The sequence below is a fragment of the Neoarius graeffei genome, chromosome 19, assembly GCF_027579695.1.
Source record: "Neoarius graeffei isolate fNeoGra1 chromosome 19, fNeoGra1.pri, whole genome shotgun sequence".
Classification (NCBI taxonomy): domain Eukaryota; kingdom Metazoa; phylum Chordata; class Actinopteri; order Siluriformes; family Ariidae; genus Neoarius; species Neoarius graeffei.
In genome coordinates, this window is record NC_083587.1 from 27,373,431 (window position 1) to 27,397,910 (window position 24,480).

Consider the following 24,480-nt stretch of genomic DNA (forward strand, 5'->3'; position numbering starts at 1 on the left):
AGGAAAATTACCTTATTTTGCCATCCAAACAATGATTTAAGAGATAACAGGAAGTAACTTGTTTCACAGAATTTACACAATATTAAATTTAATTATAAACAGAGAAATGTACAATGGATCATTCATTCATGATTGTAATCATTAACAAATTACTGTAGCATAAAAGGAATAAAACACTTTAAAGACATGCTCAGAAAATAACCAACTTCAGTGTGGTAGTGTGGCACTTGAGACAAATCTTGGTCTCAACACCGGTCTCAACACCACTTTTTGAAGGTCTCGGTCTTGTCACAGAATCAACCGCATTTTTACATACAGGACTCAGTATTTTATTTCATGACCAGTCAAGACCATAACTGTGGGGATTTCCCTAAATTAGCAATACACTGTCGGATTTATTTGTTAACATCGTTACTGTGATTCAATGAAAATTTCCTCCTTCAAATGCTACCAATAACATGACCCACTGCTAATTTGAATTTTTTTTTCCTGATAATGGCCATCGCCCCTCACCCACATCTTCAAACACACTGGTCTGGTTCTGTTTTTGACTCAGTCTCGCCCTGCCTTGGTCCTGGTCTTGGCTTGATCTCAACCCCTCAAAGTCTTGGTCTTGTCTTGGTCTCGATACACTTTGGTCTTGGTTTAGGTGGTCTTGACTACAACACTACAGTGTGGTAACAGTAACCAGGGGCGCTGCCAGAAATTTTGGGCCCCATGAAAGATTAGAATTTTGGGCCCCCCAACTTTGCCCACCCTCGTCACAATTGCACTATTGTCATTATTTGACTTTTGATAGCCCATGGACCTTGAGTTTGTGACTTTGTTATTCCATTTTATGTATTAACCTACCAGGGACTAGATGAAAACTGGTCAGTGACTAATTCTGGTGCATTTACAATCACAAATGAAAATTCAAGATTTTGCCACATGCCTTCTTGTGCTAGGACAATTGGTAGTGAAATGTGTGACGTGACTGCTAATAAATCATAGAAAAAGTTTTCTACCCAGCATCAAAATACCTATGGAAATCCCATGGATTTTTATGTGTTAAGTAGAAAGCTGTGTGTACTGTTCTGCAAAACGTGTGCTTTATGTGTTTTTTGTTATGTGTAATTTTATGTGTGCTGTGCTTTCTCCAGCTCCTCAATTTGAAACCAATGGTTTAGAACATGTGAACATTCTACACATGTAACCATGTCAAACACTTGACTGGTGTCCGTTATTAGCAACACTTTAATCTAGCAAACTGTATAAGGCGCTCGCTCATTAAAAACTTCAATCCTAAAGCATTTATGGGTTGTATTGCTGCTTACCTCCTTCTCCAAAGGGGGGTTCAGTGGTTTGGTAGGGCGGAGGTCCCCCGAGGCTGAATCTGTGCATATTTAGGGCACCCCATTAGTTATGAAACTGGTTATTAGCACTAGTTATTAGCACCAGCAAAATGTAATATTTCATCTTGTTTATCACACAAGTCAGTTCAGTTGGAAAAAATGTCACTGTACAAACTGTAAAAGTGTTCTCTTGATAGGCTAATCCAACCACGTTCATACTGTTCATTTACCATTCGCTAATATTTTGAACACACATGTGAGCGATAGCTACCTTTCTTTGGGAAAAACTGAGTGACCAGTTGCCTGCCTCTCCGGTCCCTCTCAGCTTTCAGCTGCCTTTCTTTACGTTTTTGACAGCCACTCTTCATATTTAGCGATCATAGACTGTACGCACTCCACTGCTGGCTGGCTGGCTGCTGCACCGCGACACAGCAGCAAGTAGCGTCGCACTGATCAGCACACAGATTTAACGCATCGCGCTTCTACCAGAACTGGACCGTACCATTTCGCAAAAGGGGGATGGTTAATTGACAATATGTTGAAGAACTCAAGAAATAGACAACCTTGTTCAATTAGCTCATTTTACCAGATGGAATATTGCATTGTTGTCATTTCAAAAGTCTTATTAAAATCATTAAAAGCATATTATCAGCCCCTTAAAGGGCCCCATGGCAGTGCTGGGCCCCTAGAATTGTTCTAACCTTTCCCCCCCTGGCGGCACCCATGACAGTAACAATGATTTGTGTCAGGTCGTATCACACCACCCCTTGGTGATAAATGTCCTATAACAGCATGTGCCCAAGTGTTTTATTCCAGTGTTTCTTATTCTTAGTTTACTTGATACAGCAGATTGATCTTCTAGATTCACCCTGAAAAAAATCACAGATCAAATTTGAGTCTTAGGGCTTGTTTTTATCTTTGACACTCTTCTAGAACTAATGTAATGAATGAAGTGCACAACATTTACTCTACACTGACCACTTTACTTATCTCACTTATACTATACCTTCTGCTTCGTCTTTCCCTCCATTTCTTTGTTCTTCCTCAGTTTGCACAGACCGAGAGAGCTCAAACACACCATGTGACAGTTATGCTTACAGAGTTACAAATGGCTAACTGGCGCCCTCTACATGCAGCCACTGGGAATTGTAAAGAGAACACATGGCAGTGAGAAAGAAAAGAGGGGGTTAGAGGATTCTGGATGGAAACCATGACACTGGATACATAACGTGAAGCGTGTCCAGTGTTGACACTGGCATTTTTTTAGAGAGAGAGCAAAAAGGCTTGATGCTTTTCAACAGTTCACATTTCCATATCTCTCATTTACTCTCAACATCCATGATGATAAAATCTCCAACAAGACAATCTAGTTTAACTTTGCCATGGAAAGATATTACATTTTATTTTATAGAGCAAAAGTATATAGAATGGTGGCTTGGTGAAATGGTGTCAGTGTTCATCAAAAGATACGTAGGTCTAATATTAGAGAGGAAACAAACGCAAAAGGCAGCTTCGTTTGTTTTCTATGTATTGCTCTTGACAATTTATCACTACTAAAGATCGAAAACTATCAGCTGTATTTAAGCAATTAATTTGGAACAGCAACTCATTACTGAAAGATTTTCTGCACCACTTTCCATCCTGATGGCATTCAATTAAACTCTAACTTCCATTCCTGGAGTTTGTCATTAATAATGTATACAGTAAGTATACATACATTTAATCTAACCTCGAATGGCAGAGCATTTTTTTTCTTTTGTTTGTTTGATTTTTTTTGTGAATTCCCATCATCACCTAATTAGTACTTCACTCGACCTGATATCACACACAAAAAAGGTCTTAAATTCAAGCTCAGAATCTTGCATAAATAAGACATGCTTCTATTTTTGAGCAAACTCCATCCCACATTGGTACATCCTGTGAAACTATCTGAATAGCGTCCAATTCCATAGTTTTGTCTGAAGTCTGAGTACCAGTGACCACAAATTCAGTACTGATTGAGTAGCTCAACTCCAGCCTTATATGTGTGTATTATTCCATACTGTTCAGTACCAGTCAAAAGTTTGTACACCCCACTCATTCATAGTTTTTGTGTATTTTGACTATTTTCTACGTTGTAGAACAATACTGAAGACATCAAAACTATGAAATAACACATGGAACATAGATGGAAATGCATGGTAAACAAAAACGTGTTTCATATTTTAGATTCTTCAGTGTAGCCAGCGTTTACCTTGATGACGCTTTGCACACTATTGGCATTATCTTAACCAGCTTCTTGAGGTAATCACCTGGAATGCTTTTCAATTAACAGGCCTGTCTCGTCAAAAGTTAATTAGTAGACAAGTTTCTTGCCTTCTTAAAGGTAGACTGCCTTTCAGATTTTTCAAGTGTAGGTCAGAAAAAGAATTTTCCCTGACACTCAATTATTTTTGTATAGTGGACCGAAAACTACTGAATTCAAATCATCCATCCATCCATTATCTGTAGCCACTTATCCTGTTCTACAGGGTCGCAGGCAAGCTGGAGCCTATCCCAGCTGACTATAGGTGAGAGTACACGCTGGACAAGTCGCCAGTTTATCACAGGGCTGACACAGAGACAAACAAGCATTCACACCTACGGTCAGTTTAGAGCCACCAATTAACCTAACCTGCATGTCTTTGGGCTGTGGGGGAAACCAGAGCACACCCATGCAGACACAGGGAAAACATGCAAACTCCACACAGAAAGGCCCTCGCCGGCCGCTGGACTCAAACCCAGGACCGTCTTGCTGTGAGGCGACAGTGCTAACCACTACACCACCATGCCGCCCATGAATTCAAATCACAGACTTCCAATTTTATTAGGGCTTTTTTTTTAAATAGAACAATTAATGAATTTAGGGCCACATGGCCCTAAATCCTCCGCTATTTTTTCCTGCTTCACCATGACCCAATTCAAGATACTCCATCATGCATCACATGGTGGGCTTTCCCTGTTAACGCAAGGCATTGTGGGATACAAATTTGAAACAGGAGAGAAAAATGGAGGATGTGAGTGTACAAATGAAACATGGAAGACTGACTACAGTAACAGAAAGCAAGAAGAAAAGATGCTGTATTGAGATGGAAAGGAAAGGAAACGCAGGACCAAACTAATAAATATCGGTGATCAGCGGAGATGATGGGATGATCAAAGGTAAACTTGTGCATGCGCACATGCACTTCCTCCATTTGCTTGACTGCATGAACCAGGCGATCTCACACACATTATTTGCTATGGAATCCCCTCAAATTAGATCTGTTCCCAGTCACAGAATTGCCTGATATTTTGTGAGATATTAGAGAAATATACATACATAATTATGGCCAAGTTTCAGAGAGAACTAAATTTTATCGATTTTATTAAATCGAAAGGCAGTCTTCCTTTAATGAGTTTGAGATCAAACAGTAAATAGTAAATAATAAAAATACAGTAAATAGCCCTATTCCACAACTGTAGTAACCCATATTATGTCAAGAACCACTCAACTAAGTAAAGAGAAACAACATCCATCTTTAGTTAAAGACATGAAGTGTATTTTAATTAATAAAAATAAAGAAAAAACATTGAATGAGAAGGTGTGTCCAAACTTTTGAATGGTACTGTATATTATAAGTAGCTGTGAAAAACCTGACATTTTTTTAATCCATTTTTGCAAAGTCAGGCATTATTTTCAGGGTTGCTGTTATAGAAAATTAATCAACACCTCTTGACCAATCAGAATCAAGCTTTCAAGCAGCTTTGTGGCATAAGCAAGGAATAACACATTACAGACTATGGTGTTCAATGAAAATAATGCATGAAACTCCCTTCTCATTTATGTTATAGCCACCCCAAACAGACAGTCCTTCACCAGCATCTCTCTCTCTCTCTCTCTCTCTCAAAAAATGCAGCCTGTCTTTTTCAGAGAAACTGGAACATGTAAATTCATCTGTCTTGAAAAACTTTGCAAAGCACCGTTAGTGTTACAAAACACTGACACTCAAGACTCCTTCCATAAATGTTAAATAAATAAGGCCTAACAAATAATGTGGCCATGTAGCCAATTATAGGTTTTACTTTGTTAAACACTAAGCGTCCGCTGAACAAGTCCCTGTGTATGAGCTACTATAGAAACAATAACTTATTAGAACGAGCGCATTAATATTAACCTGTCATTCATGTCACAGCTGGAACTACATTCCAAACCGTGCTATTACACAAAAATAATGTACACTTTCTGACCAGTCAGATTGAGCATTCAACCATATTTGAGCTCCCTAATAGCTATTTTACAACATTACACCTTATGAACCTGTGACTGTGTGTCTTGTTGTTTCTCTCCAGCACCCAATGTCATTACATTCTCCTTCGATGTGGGGAACGGGCCAGTGGAGCTGAACGTTCACTCACCAACACCGCTAAACGATGACCAGTGGCATCGAGTCAGTGCTGAGAGAAACGTCAAAGAGGCCGTGCTTCAGCTGGATCAGCAATACAGACAGGTTCGAGCTGCACCTGCCCAGGGACACACACGCCTGGAGCTCTACAGCCAGCTGTATGTGGGTAAGCAGCTCACAAGCTCTCTCTCTCTCAAACACGTACACACACATGAATGTATATATGCACACAGACACAGTTCACAGGCTGAGAACCAACTCATATCACCACAGGAGCTCTTTGCGTTAAAATAAACAGCAACCACTGGAGTAAAATAAAGTTGCTTGTTTGGTAGAAAGGTTGCCACCTTAATTTTAAATGCTGGTTTCTCTAGCTCACTGAAGCAGTCATAACTGAGAAAAATGGGTGGAAATAATACATTAAAATAGTTTCAAAGACCCATTATGACTGTGAATGTATGAAAGCCGCTTCACACAAGGTAATTATCCTTGAAAATGAATGGCTTTGGCTTTTTCTTGTGCTCTTTTGTTCCTCAGCTCATTCAGCACATTAAGGAAGTGGAGTAGACCCTCTTTTCTCGAGAAAATTAGCACTGTAAAAGCTTCAACAAAAATGATGGTGGGATGGAAGGTGGGACTTTTATAGTTTTGTTCGAATTTCACTGATGAGGATGAAATTCATAAATTCATCACTGCTTCATCCTGATTAGCTTCTGTATCGTGGCCTCACGTACTCAACTGTGTCTTCAAGCATGTTGGTCTACAGGCACCTGAAAATGTCATTTTTCCCAGAATGGATCAGCAGGAAGTCAATGTCTTGATTAAAAATGCAGCAATCTCTGTGCAATGAGCTTACCGAAACTAAATTAATGCAAATGTTGCTGAAAGTCCTGTCTGAGATGTAATCTAATCTCGAGATTTGTTTTGCACTCTGTGTGTAACGGAAAATGCATCTTTTGGGAATTATTGTGATATTCACTGCCTGGATTTTCTGCCGCATTTACAATATACATGCAGTCATTTACTGTATGAATAAAGCAGCTCATTTTTTATTTCATCTGCACTTTCAGTGATTCATTCTGTATTCACTTTTCATCCCATGACTTCATGTAAAGTTTGTTTTCACACACATACACACACAAACACACATAGCATCACTCCTTTTGCATTAGAATTAAAATAGACCTGTTTTACAAACTTTTTAAGTTAACTTGAGCATGTTAGCATCTCTAATCACTGGACAGTTTTAATTAAGAGCAGTTTATTCTTCATTACACCACAGTGCTGTTGAATTATTGAATTTGACTGGACAGAAGGTTATTATAGTTTATTTATACCCCCACTCTGAAGGAGGGGGGTATACTGGTGTGGCAGAGGGGGCGTGGCCAAGCAGCAGTCTGTGAATGGAGGGTGGGGTCGGGGAAGGTAAGTGGCTAAGTCATTCCACCTGCTGTCAATTAAAGGGCTGATGACACGAACATGACTCTATGCAATTTCTTAAATAAACTATACAACATGGCAAACATGTTAGATTTCTGTTATAATTACGTGAAAATAAGCTGTTGTTACGCAAATATCCAACTTTTAATTGCACAGCGCAAGAAAACTGGGTCCGTGGCTCGCGGCCATGCTGTGACCTCAGCGGAAGAACACGCTGCGGTTCACTGGCTGTTCTACTCTGGTTCTACTCAATGGAAATGGTGCATGAAAATGCCGGTGAACTCTCTAGTGTTGGCTCTTCCTCTTCTGGGAGTCTAGAATTGTGTTGATCTCTTCCGAATAGAATCTATGATAGCCTACCCTCTTTACCCTTTGCCTCTCGTTGCTAGGCGGCAGTTACATGAAAGCCGCAAGCTTTCACAAGCAAATACATGACTGATATCACGCTGATTTTATGATTATCATGTAGAATCTATAGCTCTATGTACCTTTTATCTTATGTCGTTTCACAACACATGTTCTGACAGGAGGACTGTCTTTGGATCCAGCATAGCTACTAGTAGACCCCCTCCGGAATACTGGCAGTGTTGCCAGATTGGGAGGTTTCCCGCCCAGTTGGGCGGTTTCAAGTGCATTTTGGTGGGTTTTGAACATATTTTGGGCTGGAAAACTTCAGCAGTATCTGGCAACAGATACTGCTGACGTTTTCCAGCCCAAAATATGTTCAAAACCCACCAAAATGCACTTGAAACCGCCAAACTGGGCGGGAAACCTCCCAATCTGGCAACACTGTGTAGGCACTGCTGATGGTAGTAACACACGTTTGTGCTGAACTGAACACCCAAGAGATTCTTTTAAGCTGGGAAGGGTGTCAAAACAATCCAAATCGAAGTGTTCAGAGCACAGGATGGATGTTGGTGAGGGCTCCCACTTGTCACGAGTGCGCCTGACTTGCTTCACCCACTTCGCATGCAGCTCGGGATCTCTGGGAAACTTGAATAAACTTACCCCATCCTTGTGGGTTTTGGAGCAAAAGCCGGCAACACAACGCGAAGGCATAATAACTATATATATATATATATATATATATATATATATATATAAAATGATAAACTGAACACCTGTCACATCAACAACAAACTGGTAAGTTAGGAGGAAGGTTCTTTCGCTGACGTCATATAGCTCCTCCTCCTCCTTCGTCTCCTGGGTGCTGCAGCCCCGTCAAATTTGCCCAAATAGCCACGTTTTTTATCATAACTTGTAAAATAGGTGCCTTCGTGAATTAATATATGGATCATCAGGAATTACTTTTTATGTTATAAAACATCGCCAAAGATGTCAAAAACGTGTCATCAGCACTTTAATGTGTGTGTGTGTGTGTGTGTGTGTGTGTTACAGGGATGGAGTATAAAAGGAGAGAGAGAGCAGAGAAAAGGAGCTCTCTCCCAGACCACAACGCATGTGTGAGTGAGTGTGTGAGCGAGTAAGTGAAAGCAGGAAAGCTGAAAAGTGGAGTAAAGTGCTTGGCTTTAAACTTCAACTCTTGCCTGCCATGCTTCTGTGCTCCACCCACATCAGGAAGTGCTACAGTGGTGCTGAAACCCGAGAGCACAGAAGGGAACCACCCCATGGAGTCCCCGCCATTCGAAGAGCTCATCCTTGCCCTCACTACCGCCCAGCAGAACCAGGATCAAGCACTGATCACCCTCTGAAAGGAGCAGGAGCAACACTTCGAAGCCTTGATGCTGGCCCAGCAGGAAGATCGCCAGGCGTTCCGGCACCTGCTCGTGTCAGCAGGGGCGTCAACCACCGCTGCCGCCACCCTCACGAAGACGGGACTGCAGGACGATCCAGAAGCGTTCCTTGCTCTCTTCGAGCAAGCAGCCGAGGCATGGGGGTGGCCGCTGGAGCAGCATGTGGCGCGCCTCATCCTGCTCCTGACTGGCGAGGCGCAGCGCAGCAGCTCCCTGCTGACAGCCGGCTGGTCTATGTTGTCCTAAGGAAAGCCATCCTGCAGTGGCTCGGCCGCTCCCCGGAGTAACATCGCCAGTGCTTCCAGACGCTGGCATTGGAGGAGGTTGGCCAGCTGTTTGCATTCGGCCAGCAACTCCGGGATGCCTGCCGGCAGTGGCTGAGGGCGGAAGACCGTGATGCTGATGAGATCATCGATCTGGTGGCACTGGAGCAGTTTGTCTCTCGGCTTCCGGAAGGAACGGCGGAATGGGTCCAGTGTCATCACCCGGTGTCACTGGAGCGAGCCATCGAGCTGGCAGAGGACCATCTGGAGGTGGCTCCGATGGCAGGCAGACGAGACATCTCCCCTCACTTCTCTTCTCTCTCTCTCCTTTCTCCCCCTGTCTCTCGTCCCCCTCTCCACCCCGTTCCCCTGCCACGAAGGCGGCAGCTGGCTCCTCCCCAGCCAGCCCGTTGCACCCATGTCCTCCCCTCTCCCTCTCCTGTGTCTATGTTGTCTCCCCCTCAGGTGAGTGACACCCATAACACCAGTGCAGAGGGAAAGCCTGGGCCGGTGTGCTGGCGTGGTGGGGAATCAGAGCATCTCCAGGGTCAGAGCTCCGCAAGGGAGGTGGGGGCTGTAATCCAGATCCCCGACGCGCCAGAAACCGCCCCCGATCGGGCCGGAGCATATCGCATACCGGTGAGTATTCAAGGGGATACATACAGTATCACGCTTTGGTGGATTCTGCTTGTAATCAGACCTCAATTCACCAACGCCTGGTGCAAGGTGAGGCATTGGGGGGAGCACAAGTGGTGAAAGTGTTGTGTGTACACAGGGATGTTCACCATTACCCTCTAGTGTCTGTCCATATTCTATTCCAGGGCTAAAAGCATAGAGTAAAGGTGGCGGTTAGTCCTCGTCTCACCCACTCGTTGATTTTGGGTACTGATTGGCCAGTGTTTAAAAAACTAATGGAATATTTAACATGTACTGGGTCCTGCACTAGTAGGTCACGGGAAGATGTCATTAGTGTGGCATTAGCTGGAGAAGCTGTCACAGAGCCGTCAACACCACGTCAGTGCAGGGAGCAGCCCGCTCCTCCTCCCTCTCTCGGGGATTCCCTGTTAGAGCAGTCACGAGACGAGCCTCTGCAGCATGCGTTTGACCAAGTGAGAGTAATCGATGGTCAAATTCTTCAGCCAAGCGCAGCACTGACCTTCCCTTATTTTGCTATTATTAAAGATAGATTGTACCAAGTGACGCAGGACACTCAAACTAATGAATGAGTAACCAAGTTGTTAATCCGAAAGAGCCGTAGCGAACTCGTATTCCGTGCAGCTCACTTTAATCCCGTGACTGGACACTTGGGGCAAGATAAAACACTAGCCCGAATAATGGCCCGGTTCTATTGGCCAGGGATTTGTGGGGATGTCCGTCGGTGGTGTGCGGCATGTCGCGAATGCCAATTAGTAAATCCTGCAGCAACTCCAAAAGCACCTTTGTGTCCTCTTCCTCTAATCGAGACCCCGTTTGAGCGAATTGGGATGGATCTCATTGGGCCATTAGATCGGTCAGCACGGGGATATCGCTTTATTTTAGTTCTAGTGGGAGGGATCCCTGGAATACCTGGCTGTCTGGAGCATACTGGAGCTGATTAGAGAGGCTCACGAGAGCAGAGGCGACCTAGCGGTCTTGTGGTTGGACCTGACCAACGCCTATGGGTCCATACCGCATAAGCTGGTCGAGCTTGCATTGCACCTCCATCATGTTCCCATTAAGATCAAGGACCTCATCTTGGATTACTACAATAATTTCAGGATGAGAGTCACTTCTGGGTCAGAAACATCAGACTGGCATCGCATTGGGAAAGGAATAATAACAGGCTGTACCATCTCTGTTATCCTTTTTGCGCTAGCCATGAACATAGTGGTCAAGTCAGCCGAGGTGGAATGCAGAGGGCCCCTGACAAAGTCAGGTGTACCAGTACGGCAGCCCCCGATAAGGGCCTACATGGATGACCTGACCGTCACTACAACATCGGTCCCAGGGTGCAGGTGGATCCTGCAAGGGCTCGAGAGACTCATTACCTGGGCAAGGATGAGTTTCAAGCCCTCCAAGTCAAGATCAATGTTGCTGAAGAAGGGGAAAGTGATTGACAAGTTCCAGTTTTCCATCTCAGGAACTGTCATTCTAACCATCACAGAGCAACCTGTCAAGAGTTTGGGGAAACTCTTCGACTCTTGCCTGAAAGACTCAGCTGCCATCCAAAAGTCCAGCATGGAACTTGGAACCTGGCTCACCAAGGTTGACAAGTCTGGTTTGCCTGGTAGATTTAAAGCCTGGATCTATCAGCATTCTATCTTGCCACGAATCCTCTGGCCCATGCTAATCTATGCAGTCCCAATGACAGCAGTTGAGTCCCTAGAAAGGAAGATCAGTGGCTTTCTTCGAAAGTGGCTAGGCCTCCCATGTAGTCTCACCAGTGCGGCACTGTATGGGGCGAGTAACACTCTGCAGCTTCCTTTCAGTGGCCTCACCGAGGAGTTCATGGTGGCACGCACCAGAGAAGCCTTACAGTACAGCGACTCAAGGGACTGCAAGGTGTCAGCAACTGGCATCAAGGTGAGGACAGGAAGGAAGTGGAAGGCTGGGAGAGCAGTGGAGGTGGCAGAGTCTCGCCTAAGACAGAAGGCACTGGTGGGCACCGTGGCAACAGGAAGAGCAGGCCTGGGTTACTACCCAAAGACCCTGATCAGCCAGACCCGCGGTAAGGAGAGACACCACCTGATCCAGGAGGAGGTCCAAGCAGGCATGGAGGAAGAGCGTGTGAGCAGGGTGGTGGGACTCCGGCAACAGGGAGCATGGACAAGGTGGGAGAGCACACTACAGTGCAGGATCACCTGGACAAACATCTTGCAGGCAGACTTCCATCGGGTCCATTTCCTAGTGCAAGCTGTCTATGATGCCCTGCCTAGCCCAGCGAACCTCCATGTCTGGGGAAAGAGTGAGACACCCTCCTGCCTTCTGTGCTCTGCTAGAGGCTCCTTAGAACATCATCTCAGCTGCTGCCCAAAGGCCCTGGCTGATGGCCGCTACCGGTGGCGCCATGACCAGGTGCTTAAGGCAGTTGCTGAAAGCTTAACCTCTGCCATCAGCTCCTGCAAGTACCATCATGCCCCAAAGAAGGCAGTCTCCTTCATAAAAGCTGGAGAGAAACCCCAAGCACGCCAACATATAATAACAGGCCTCCTCCACACGGCAAATAACTGGCAGCTACAGGCCGACCTGGGAAAGCAGCTGAGGTTTCCCCAACATGTGGCAGCAACAACTCTCCGTCCAGAAATGGTGATAACATCTGAGGCTTCAAAACACCTCATCATTCTGGAACTAACAGTTCCCTGGGAAGAGCGTCTTGAGGAGGCAAATGAGAGGAAAAGAGCCAAGTACCAGGAGCTGGTGGAGGAGTGCAGGGAGAGAGGTTGGAGAACCTTCTACGAGCCCATAGAAGTCGGCTGCAGGGGTTTTGCAGGGCGCTCCCTCTGCAAAGTCCTGAGCCGCTTGGGCATAGTAGGAGCAGCTAAGAAGAGGGCCATTGCATCCGCAAGCGAAGCCGCAGAGAAAGCCACACGGTGGCTTTGAATTAAAAGGGGTGATCCGTGGACTGCTACTGGGACGCAAGTCGGGGCTTGATCAACCCCGGCTGGGTCGCCTGGGTGAGGGTGTATGATGTTGCGAGACCCGAAACACCCGAGGACCCCAGGAAACATCATTGAGGATGCGTCCCAGTGCATCCATGAGGTGTTTCTAGCATATATATATACTTTCAAAATTCCATATTTTATTCAGAATAGAACATAGATGACATATCAAATGTTTAAACTGAGAAAATGTGTCATTTAAAGAGAAAAATTAGGTGATTTTAAATTTCATGACAACAACACATCTCAAAAAAGTTGGGACAAGGCCATGTTTACCACTGTGAGACATCCCCTTTTCTCTTTACAACAGTCTGTAAACGTCTGGGGACTGAGGAGACAAGTTGCTCAAGTTTAGGGATAGGAATGTTAACCCATACTTGTCTAATGTAGGATTCTAGTTGCTCAACTGTCTTAGGTCTTTTTTGTCGTATCTTCCGTTTTATGATGTGCCAAATGTTTTCTCTGGGTGAAAGATCTGGACTGCAGGCTGGCCAGTTCAGTACCTGGACCCTTCTTTTACGCAGCCATGATGCTGTAATTGATGCAGTATGTGGTTTGGCATTGTCATGTTGGAAAATGCAAGGTCTTCCCTGAAAGAGACGTCGTCTGGATGGGAGCATATGTTGCTCTAGGACCTGGATATACCTTTCAGCATTGATGGTGTCTTTCCAGATGTGTAAGCTGCTCATGCCACACACACTAATGCAACCCCATACCATCAGAGATGCAGGCTTCTGAACTGAGCGCTGATAACAACTTAGGTCGTTCTTCTCCTCTTTAGTCCGAATGACACGGTGTCCCTGATTTCCATAAAGAACTTCAAATTTTGATTCGTCTGACCACAGAACAGTTTCCCACTTTGCCACAGTCCATTTTAAATGAGCCTTGGCCCAGAGAAGACGTCTGCGCTTCTGGATCATGTTTAGATACGGCTTCTTCTTTGAACTATAGAGTTTTAGCTGGCAATGGCAGATGTCATGGTGAATTGTGTTCACAGATAATGTTCTCTGGAAATATTCCTGAGCCCAATTTGTGATTTCCAATACAGAAGCATGCCTGTATGTGATGCAGTGCTGTCTAAGGGCCCGAAGATCACGGGCACCCAGTATGGTTTTCCGGCCTTGACCCTTACGCACAGAGATTCTTCCAGATTCTCTGAATCTTTTGATGATATTATGCACTGTAGATAATGATATTTTCAAACTCTTTGCAATTTTACACTGTCGAACTCCTTTCTGATATTGCTCCACTATTTGTCGGCGCAGAATTAGGGGGATTGGTGATCCTCTTCCCATCTTTACTTCTGAGAGCCGCTGCCACTCCAAGATGCTCTTTTTATACCCAGTCATGTTAATGACCTATTGCCAATTGACCTAATGAGTTGCAATTTGGTCCTCCAGCTGTTCCTTTTTTGTACCTTTAACTTTTCCAGCCTCTTATTGCCCCTGTCCCAACTTTTTTGAGATGTGTTGCTGTCATGAAATTTCAAATGAGCCAATATTTGGCATGAAATTTCAAAATGTTTCACTTTCGACATTTGGTATGTTGTCTATGTTCTATTGTGAATACAATATCAGTTTTTGAGATTTGTAAATTATTGCATTCCATTTTTATTTACAATTTGTACTTTGTCCCAACTTTTTTGGAATCGGGGTTGTATATGTGCCCAAATCCAGAATCCAGGGGCACATGTCTGCCCGGGGGCATTTTGAGTTATTGACAGATTCAGAAAGTACAGTTTCTAAGCTTTCCAATGATGCCTTCCATGTGGAGATCTGACAATATTTGAAGAATGTGTGGCCTTTTGAAAGTGCATACCTCTTAAAAGAGAAAAGGGAGAAAATCGCCCTCAAAGTTTTCCATCTCAGCTACTCTGGGTGTAGGGCGGGCACATAATGATGCTCATTTGCATGACATTAAGGAAAGCCCTACCCCCTACGAGCTAGCACGATACTACTTTCATGTAAACAAAGATCACCATGTCAATTTTCCTTCATGCAAAGTATGCCCAACACAATTATGAAGTACAAAAATAAGTCCTAAAGTATACTTTAACGTTTTGTGGTTGAAAAATTACTCACACCATAAGAAAGATAGCATGATGATGACACAACTAACACAATACTAGTTTCATGTAAAGCCTTGGTCACAACCAGCCGTACGTGCTCCTACGGCCGGTCTACATGCAAAAAACGCAAGAAACGCACGGAGGGCGCACGTGAAACGCACGAGAGCGCGCGTGTGATGTGCTGATTTTCGAGCCGCAGACCAGCCGCAGAGGTTCTTTGTCATGTCAAACAAACTCTACGGGTGCTTACGTTTTTTTCAGGTTGCAAGACAAACTTACAGCCAACGCGTGTCTTTCTCCATGAACAACAACAACAAAAAAAAAAAACGCAGCGATTTGGGAAACGCCAAAAATCACACGGCCAAAAAATCGTACGTCCGGTTGTGACCTAGGCTTAACCAAACCACAACACTCTCCGTTACATGCAAAAATAACCACACAGCCTTAGATTAATAAACTTACCCCATCAGAAAGAGAAACGGCACCTTGCACACACCAATGCCTCCGATGGAATGTAATCCTAGCTTCCTTTTGGTTGTGTTTTTTTTTTGCTAGAAATGGTTATCTCCGATGTAAAAACCGTGCGTCTGTTTGCTTCGCGGTGTTTCAGCTCCTCTGCGCGCTGTTTAGCTTCCTCATTCCATAGTGAAATTACATGCCTGTATGCAGCTTAAGTAGCTACAAGCTCAGCTCGTATCATACAGCTGATTCGTGAAAAAAAAAAGACTTAAATCATCATATGAATGGCCCATATGGTAATTTACCCACACCCCCCAGCAGGCTACAGTCCTGACAAAAACGAGACAATTTGCAACAAAAAATGTATGCTTTTCTAGCAAAACAATCTATTATCTGAAATACTGATTGCATTCTTCAAGATCTCAACTTGCACATGATGGAAAAAAACAAAAATCACAAATTTTGAAAAAAAAATGCTTCTTTTGTGATTATCTCGGATTCGTTTCGGCCGACATGTGTCCCTGGATTTTGTGAGGCATCACATACAGTGGGGCAAAAAAGTATTTAGTCAGTCACCAATTGTGCAAGTTCTCCCACTTAAAAAGATGAGAGAGGCCTGTAATTTTCATCATAGGTATACCTCAACTATGAGAGGCAAAATGAGAAAAAAAAATCCAGAAAATCACATTGTCTGATTTTTAAAGAATTTATTGGCAAATTATGGTGGAAAATAAGTATTTGATCAATAACAAAAGTTCATCTCAATACTTTGTTATATACCCTTTGTTGGCAATGACAGAGGTCAAACATTTTCTGCAAGTCTTCACAAGGTTTTCACACACTGTTGCTGGTATTTTGGCCCATTCCTCCATGCAGATCTCCTCTAGAGCAGTGATGTTTTGGGGCTGTCGCTGGGCAACACGGACTTTCAACTCCCTCCAAAGATTTTCTATGGGGTTGAGGTCTGGAAACTGGCTAGGCCACTCCAGGACCTTGAAATGCTTCTTACGAAGCCACTCCTTCGTTGCCCGGGCGGTGTGTTTGGGATCATTGTCATGCTGAAAGACCCAGCCACGTTTCATCTTCAATGCCCTTGCTGATGGAAGGAGGTTTTCACTCAAATGGCCCTTTTCCACTACCCTTTTTCAGCTCACTTCAGCTCGCTTCAGCTCACTTCAGCCCGACACGGCTCGCGTTTCGACTATCTAAGAACAGCATGACTCAGCTCGCTTCAGCCCTGCTCAGCCCCCAAAACTCGCACGGTTTTGGAGTGGGGCTGAAGCGAGCCAAACCGAGCTGAGTGAGGCTAGGGGCGTGAGGAGACACTCCCCTGTGCACTGATTGGTGAGGAGGAGTGTCCTCACATGCCCACACACGCCCCGCGAGCACGCTGGGATCTGTAAACACCGTAAACCCGGAAGAAGGAGAATTACGAATTACGAGAAATTCTGAAGCCTTATGCGCCTCGCCTCATCTATATGCTCTTGCCAGTATCTGTTGGCGTTGTCGGTGACAACAAGCCACAGCACCAAGACCAGCAACACTAACGACTCCATGTCCTCCATGTTTATTGTTTACTATCTGGGTCGTGAGACTACCGCTTAAAAGATCACTGATGTCACTGTTTGCGCCGCCTAATGACATCACGTGACGTCCACCCACTTTCGCTAACTCCACCCAATGTGTCCACCCACTTCCAGCCAGCACGGTTCAGCGCGGTTGTAGTCGAAATGCAACTCCAACAGCCCCGCTCAGCTCGACTCAGCCCAACTCAGCACGGCACGGCTCAGCCCAACTCAGCCGTGTTGGTAGTGGAAAAGCGGCATAAATCTCATGATACATGGCCCCATTCATTCTTTCCTCTACACGGATCAGTCGTCCTGGTCCCTTAGCAGAAAAACAGCCCCAAAGCATGATGTTTCCACCCCCATGCTTCACAGTAGGTATGGTGTTCTTTGGATACAACTCAGCATTCTTTCTCCTCCAAATATGACAAGTTGAGTTTTTACCAAAAAGTTCTATTTTGGTTTCATCTGACCATATGATATTCTCCCAATCCTCTTCTGGATCATCCAAATGCTCTCTAGCAAACTTCAGACGGGCCTGGACATGTAGTGGCTTAAGCAGGGGGACACGTCTGGCACTGCAGGATTTGAGTCCCTGACGGTGTAGTGTGTTACTGATGGTAGCCTTTGTTATTTTGGTCCCAGCTCTCTGCAGGTCATTCACTAGGTCCCCCCGTGTGGTTCTGGGATTTTTGCTCACCGTTCTTGTGATCATTTTGACCCCACGGGGTGAGATCTTGCATGGAGCCCCAGATCGAGGGAGATTATCAGTGGTCTTGTATGTCTTCCATTTTCTAATAATTGCTCCCACAGTTGATTTCTTCACACCAAGCTGCTTACCTATTGCAGATTCAGTCTTCCCAGCCTGGTGCAGGTCTACAATTTTGTTTCTGGTGTCCTTTGACAGCTCTTTGGTCTTGGCCATAGTGGAGTTTGGAGTGTGACTGTTTGAGGTTGTGGACAGGTGTCTTTTATACTGATAATGAGTTCAAACAGGTGCCATTAATACAGGTAATGTGTGGAGGACAGAGGAGCCTCTTAAAGAAGAAGTTACAGGTCTGTTAGAGCCAGAAATCTTGCTTGTTTGTAGGTGACCAAATACTTATTTTACCGAGGAATTTACCAATTAATTCATTAAAAACCCTACAATGTGATTTCCTGGATTCTTTCCCCCCATTCTGTCTCTCATAGTTGAAGTGTACCTATGATGAAAATTACAGGCCTCTCTCATCTTTTTAAGTGGGAGAACTTGCACAATGGGCGGCACGGTGGTGTAGTGGTTAGCGCTGTCGCCTCACAGCAAGAAGGTCCTGGGTTCGAGCCCCGGGGCCGGCGAGGGCCTTTCTGTGTGGAGTTTGCATGTTCTCCCCGTGTCCGCGTGGGTTTCCTCCGGGTGCTCCGGTTTCCCCCACAGTCCAAAGACATGCAGGTTAGGTTAACTGGTGGCTCTAAATTGACCGTAGGTGTGAATGTGAGTGTGAATGGTTGTCTGTGTCTATGTGTCAGCCCTGTGATGACCTGGCGACTTGTCCAGGGTGTACCCCGCCTTTCGCCCGTAGTCAGCTGGGATAGGCTCCAGCTTGCCTGCGACCCTGTAGAAGGATAAAGCGGCTAGAGATAATGAGATGAGATGAGATGAACTTGCACAATTGGTGACTGACTAAATACTTTTTTGCCCCACTGTGTGTATATATATATATATATATATATATATATATATATATATATATATATATATATATATTATGGCATGCCGTTCAGGAAATTAATCTTTGAATATATTGAATGAAACTCTGAATATATTGAATGAATCCCCGAATATATTGAATGAAACTTTGAATATATAGAATGAAACTTTGAATATACTGAATTAATCCCCGAATATATTGAATGAAACTTTGAATATATGGAATGAATCCCCGAATATATTGAATGAAACTCTGAATATATTGAATGAATCCCTGAATATATTGAATGAAACTCTGAATATATGGAATGAATCCCCGAATATATTGAATGAAACTCTGAATATATTGAATGAATCCCCGAATATATTGAATGAAACTCTGAATATATGGAATGAATCCCCGAATATATGGAATGAAACTCTGAATATATTGAATGAATCCCCGAATATATTGAATGAAACTCTGAATATATGGAATGAATCCCCGAATATATGGAATGAAACTCTGAATATATTGAATGAATCCCTGAATATATTGAATGAAACTCTGAATATATGGAATGAAACCTTGAATATATGGAATGAAACTACTTTGTATTCTGACCCCGCTCCCACAGCTCGGCAGACAGACAACAGGTCCCAAGAAAAACTCTGACTCAGAGGAGAGTATTAGAGTATATTGAGAAACGCTGTAAAACTTGACAAACAAAATTTACAAATCAGTTTTATATACAGAAAATACCGTTATACAAATATGATCCACGAGGGAAATGACTGTCACCGTAGCTTCGTTGCACATAAAAGAAGTAAACACTAATAAAACCACAAGCATTCGCCAGAGTGTTAACAATGTCATTATTGTTTAAAAGAGCCGCAACCAAATCCCAAGCCGACTGACTCATTTTTGCTGCAGGACGGCGGCAGTGCCTTCATGACGTCAGCCAAGTTTCATTCCATATATTCAGAGTTTCATTCAATATATTCGGGGATTCATTCCATACATTCAAAGTTTCATTCAATATATTCGGGGATTCATTCAATATATTCAGAGTTTCATTCAATATATTCGGGGATTCATCCAATATATTCAGAGTTTCATTCAATATATTCGGGGATTCATTCCATATATTCAAAGTTTCATTCCATATATTCAGAGTTTCATTCAATATATTCGGGGATTCATTCCATATATTCAAAGTTTCATTCAATATATTCGGGGATTCATTCAATATATTCAGAGTTTCATTCAATATATTCGGGGATTCATTCAATATATTCAGAGTTTCATTCAATATATTCGGGGATTCATTCCATATATTCAGAGTTTCATTCCATATATTCAAAGTTTCATTCAATATATTCGGGGATTCATTCCATATATTCAAAGTTTCATTCAATATATTCGGGGATTCATTCCATATATTCAAAGTTTCATTCAGTATATTCGGGGATTCATTCCATATATTCAAAGATTAATTTCCTGAACGGCATGCCATAATATATATATATATATATATATATATATATATATATATATATATACGTATATATATAAGCATAAGGCTTGAAAGACAAGGAAAAGATATTTCAATGATAAGGTGCAATGAGGCAGCACGGTGGTGTAGTGGTTAGCGCTGTCGCCTCACATCAAGAAGGTCCGGGTTCGAGCCCCGTGGCCGACGAGGGCCTATCTGTGCAGAGTTTGCATGTTCTCCCCATGTCCACGTGGGTTTCCTCCGGGTGCTCCAGTTTCCCCCACAGTCCAAAGACATGCAGGTTAGGTTAACTGGTGACTCTAAATTGACCGTAGGTGTGAATGAGTGTGAATGGTTGTCTGTGTCAATGTGTCAGCCCTGTGATGACCTGGAGACTTTTCCAGGGTGTACCCCGCCTTTCCAGGGTGTACCCTGCCTTTCACCTGTAGTCAGCTGGGTTAGGCTCCAGCTTGCCTGCAACCCTGTAGAACACGATAAAGTGGCTAGAGATAATGAGATGAGGGTGTAATGATTGGTGCTAGTAGAATGTCAAGGATTAGAGCTGTCATTTAAAATAAGTGCAAATCCAGAGAACACTGAAAAGCTGCAGCAAAAGTGCCCATAATCTGGTATTATTCAGCAGTGGTGAGCTGGAGCTGGTTTTTCTCAGGGAATAAATCAGCTCAGTTCAGAGGAAGTCCTGTAGAGGTGAAGCTTATATTGTCAGTAAACCCACTGAGAATCAGCAAACTACAAACATGGACCCTCCAAACAACAATTCCCAGAACACACAGCGCCCTCTGTCTCCCACCTACTGGATCACAGCTGGCTTCCATTTCCTCAATCACCTGTCCCTCCATATAAGCTCCCTTCACAAACACACCTTTGTGAAGTATCATTCTGCTCTCAATTCATACAAAGCCTTGTATCCTTTCTGACTGCCTATGACATTCCTGACCCTTGCTACTTTCTTCTTGTTTCTCACTCTTTGTCTTTCCCACATTACATTGTTCGCTGATCACCTGACCCTCACTAGTTTACTGACACCGATTCCTGTCCTTCGATTTGGCTTTGTTGGCTTTCAGCAATCTGTCTTCCTTTGTGAATACATCTGTAAGTGCCTGCATCCTCACAGGATACTTCACCAACATGGATGTAGCGGAGAATTCCAAACAGACTGCTTTAAACATGCAGGGGCGTTTGCTAGGAGAACATCAGCAGATGCTCGCTGAGCTCAACACCTGGATGACACAGCTCGCAACTGTGATGTTGCAGGCCCTCCTAGCGTGCCCTGAGTCTCCTCCTAGTCCAGCGTTGCAACTCCCCACTCCGGAGAAGTTCGCTGGAGATGTCATCGCATGTAAAGGTTTCTTATTGAAATGTTCTATGTATTTTGCCACCATGCCAAACCTATCAGACGAGCATAAGATCACTAAATTTCTGTCTTTTCTCACTGGCAAAGCACTCCTCTGGGCTACTGCTATCTGGAACAAGGATGGAGAGCAAACTGTCTTATGAATGGTTCCTCTCTCTATTCAAGAGAGTATTTGACCATGAAACTGAGGGGATAGAGGTTGGAGAGAGCCTACTCGCTAGTTCTCAAGGTAATTGTAGTGTTGCCAAATACAAATACACCTTGGACTTCAGGATGCTAGCAGCCACCAGTGGATGGAACAACCCAGCCCTGAAAGCAGTCTTTTGCCAAGGTCTTCCTCCTGAAATCATCAATGAACTGGCCTGTAGAGATGAGAACCTCTCTCTCTCGACTCCCTCATAGATTTAGCCATCTGTCTCGACCAATTGTTAAAGTACCGACCCTCCATTCATGATTGTGCCAGGACTGCTCCGCCGTTGGAGGACAGAGCACCCATGGAGGTCTCACACACTAGGTTAACCTGTGCTGAGCGTGCCAGACAATGCAAGGAGGAGTTGTGTTTCTATTGTGGGAGCTCCGAACATAACATCCAGAACTTTCTGATCCGACCAGCCCATGAGAACCCAGCTGAGAAACCCGTACAATCTACAAGTCTGGTGAGAAAGCTCTCCTTGAAGTCCTTCCAGTTACCAGTGTTACTGAAAGTTGCATCCTCCATTCATGTCCTAGCTGCTTTCATTGATTCAGGGGCAGAGGGGAACTTTATCAATAAAACCGTCATGCAGAAGCTCAACCTGCCCATCACCCCACTGTACAGCACACTCAGCATTCAGACCATCAATGGAGGACCCATAAGTGACGGGCTGGTCACCTCATGCACCCAACCTTTGCAGATCCAAGTCAGAGCATTACATAAGGAGCTCATCTCTCTCTACGTTATGACAACTGTTAACCATGATATTATTCTTGGAAATCCCTGGCTACAACTTCATGACCCTCTCATTTCTTGGCAATACAAGGAAATTCTCCAGTGGTCACCCACATATTTCTGGAGCTGTCTTTCTCGTCCCCAGGTCCAGGTATCCTCCACCTCTGTAGAAAGTCCTCAACCTGACTCCATGGACAATGTTCCTGACTGCTATCGGGACCTCTCCAAAGTCTTCAGTAAGGGGAAGACCTGCAGGCTACCACCACACAGGCCCTACAACTGCCCCACTGACTTACTGCCAGGTATGTCTCCACCCCGTGGTCACATTTATCCCCTATCCCAAAAGGAACATGCTGCCATGGAGGAGTACATTCAGGAGGCCCTCAAACAGGGATATATTCACCCATCCAAATCTCCCACATCAGCTGGTTTCTTTTTCGTGGAGAAATGTGGGGGTGGGCTGAGGCCCTGCATAGATTAGAGGTCTAAACCAGGTCACTGTCAAGTATCCTTATCCTCTTTCCTTGGTTCCAGCAGCTCTGGAACAACGTCGGACTGCTAGAATCTTCTTCAAACTTGACCTGCACAGTGCATACAATCTGATCTGGATCAAGAGGGGTGACAAGTGGAAAACCGCTTTTAGCACTACCACTGGACACTTCGAATACTGGGTCATGCTTCTATGGCAGCTGGGCCATAGAAGGTTCACGCTGCACGCTGCATGCTGCACACTACACGCTACACGCGTGTAAAGAAAAGTGGACAAACGTAGCATGACTTGCTCTGGGCCATAGAACGGCGTTCACGTTGCACGCTGCACGCTGCACACTTCACGCGTGAAGCGTGAAATGAACATGCACACTTTTTTCTAGGCGTGAAGATGGAAATTCCAGTCAATGCATGCGGTCACCGCCGCGCCAGCCAATCAGAACGGGTCTAGGGAGATAACTCTATGCTTTCAGGGGAAAACTTCAGAAAAAATATAATTGAATGGTATAATTGAAAAATAGTTCTTCATCGGGATTGTCAAGCAGATTATAGAATGTTCGGTGAAATTCACCACGGGTTTCTCTCAGAAGGAAGTGTTCTCGGCTCCAAATTCTGTTCCTTTTTCTCTTCCTCTGTCTCAGTAAAAGCAGAATGAGGCAATCGTCGTCATCCGAAGAGTCCATATTGTTGGTTACTCGGTCAAAGTAGAACAGACGCAACACGTGAACATCCAAGCATGAAGTTTAATGGCCCAGGGTCCGGTTCTTCACGTGAACGTGTAGCGTGTAGCGTGCAGCATGCAGCGTGCAGCGTGAACCTTCTATGGCCCAGCAGCCTTATGGCCTTTATTCAGCACCCAGCGTGTTCCAATGTTTCATCAATTACATGCTATAGGACATGCTGGGCAAATGTCATCACATACGTTGATGACATCCTGATATACTCTTCAGATGTCCGTCTTCACCAGGAACATGTCAGAGCAGTCCTCAGGTGACTACTGGATAACAACCTCTACATGAAGGCTGAGAAGTGTGCATTCCACCAAAGTAGGATCTCCTTCCTGGGCTACATCATCAGCACCAAAGGAGTAAGCATGGACTCATCCAAGGTCTTAGCTGTAACATCCTGGCCAACACCCGGCTCTATCAAAGATCTTCAACACTTCTTAGGCTTTGCAAATTTCTACCGCTGGTTCATCTGAAACTTCAGCACTCTGGCAATCCCTCTAACCCAGGGGTGTCAAACCTGATCCATAAAGGGCCTTGTGGCTGCAGGTTTTCATTACAGCCATGCAGCAGCACACCTGACTTGGCTCATTCAATCAACTGAACTGTCTTCACACAGTCAAATACTTGCAGCCACACCCACCCTTGATTAAAGGGTGGGTGTGTCAGTTGATTGAATAAGCCAAATCAGGGTGCTGCTGCATGGCTGGAATGAAAACCTGCAGCCACACGGCCCTTTATGGATCAGGTTTGACACCCCTGCTCTAACCACTCTGCTGAAGAAAGGTCCCAAGGGCCTACATTGGAACCCAGCGGCAGAGGAGGCTTTCAACCAGCGAAAGCAAGCCTTCATGTCAGCCCCAATACTCCAGCATCC

At 44.4% G+C, this 24,480-nt stretch overlaps 1 protein-coding gene across 1 annotated transcript in view; it reads left to right on the forward strand.

Annotated features, from left to right (window-relative positions):
* The window catches only part of LOC132867592 (contactin-associated protein-like 2), a 274,602-nt gene that overhangs the window by 210,929 nt on the left and 39,193 nt on the right, over positions 1-24,480 (forward strand). The window contains exon 17 of the mRNA XM_060900577.1: positions 5,685-5,903. Within this exon, the coding sequence (XP_060756560.1) occupies positions 5,685-5,903 (219 nt within the window). The remainder of the gene's footprint in view (positions 1-5,684; positions 5,904-24,480) is intronic.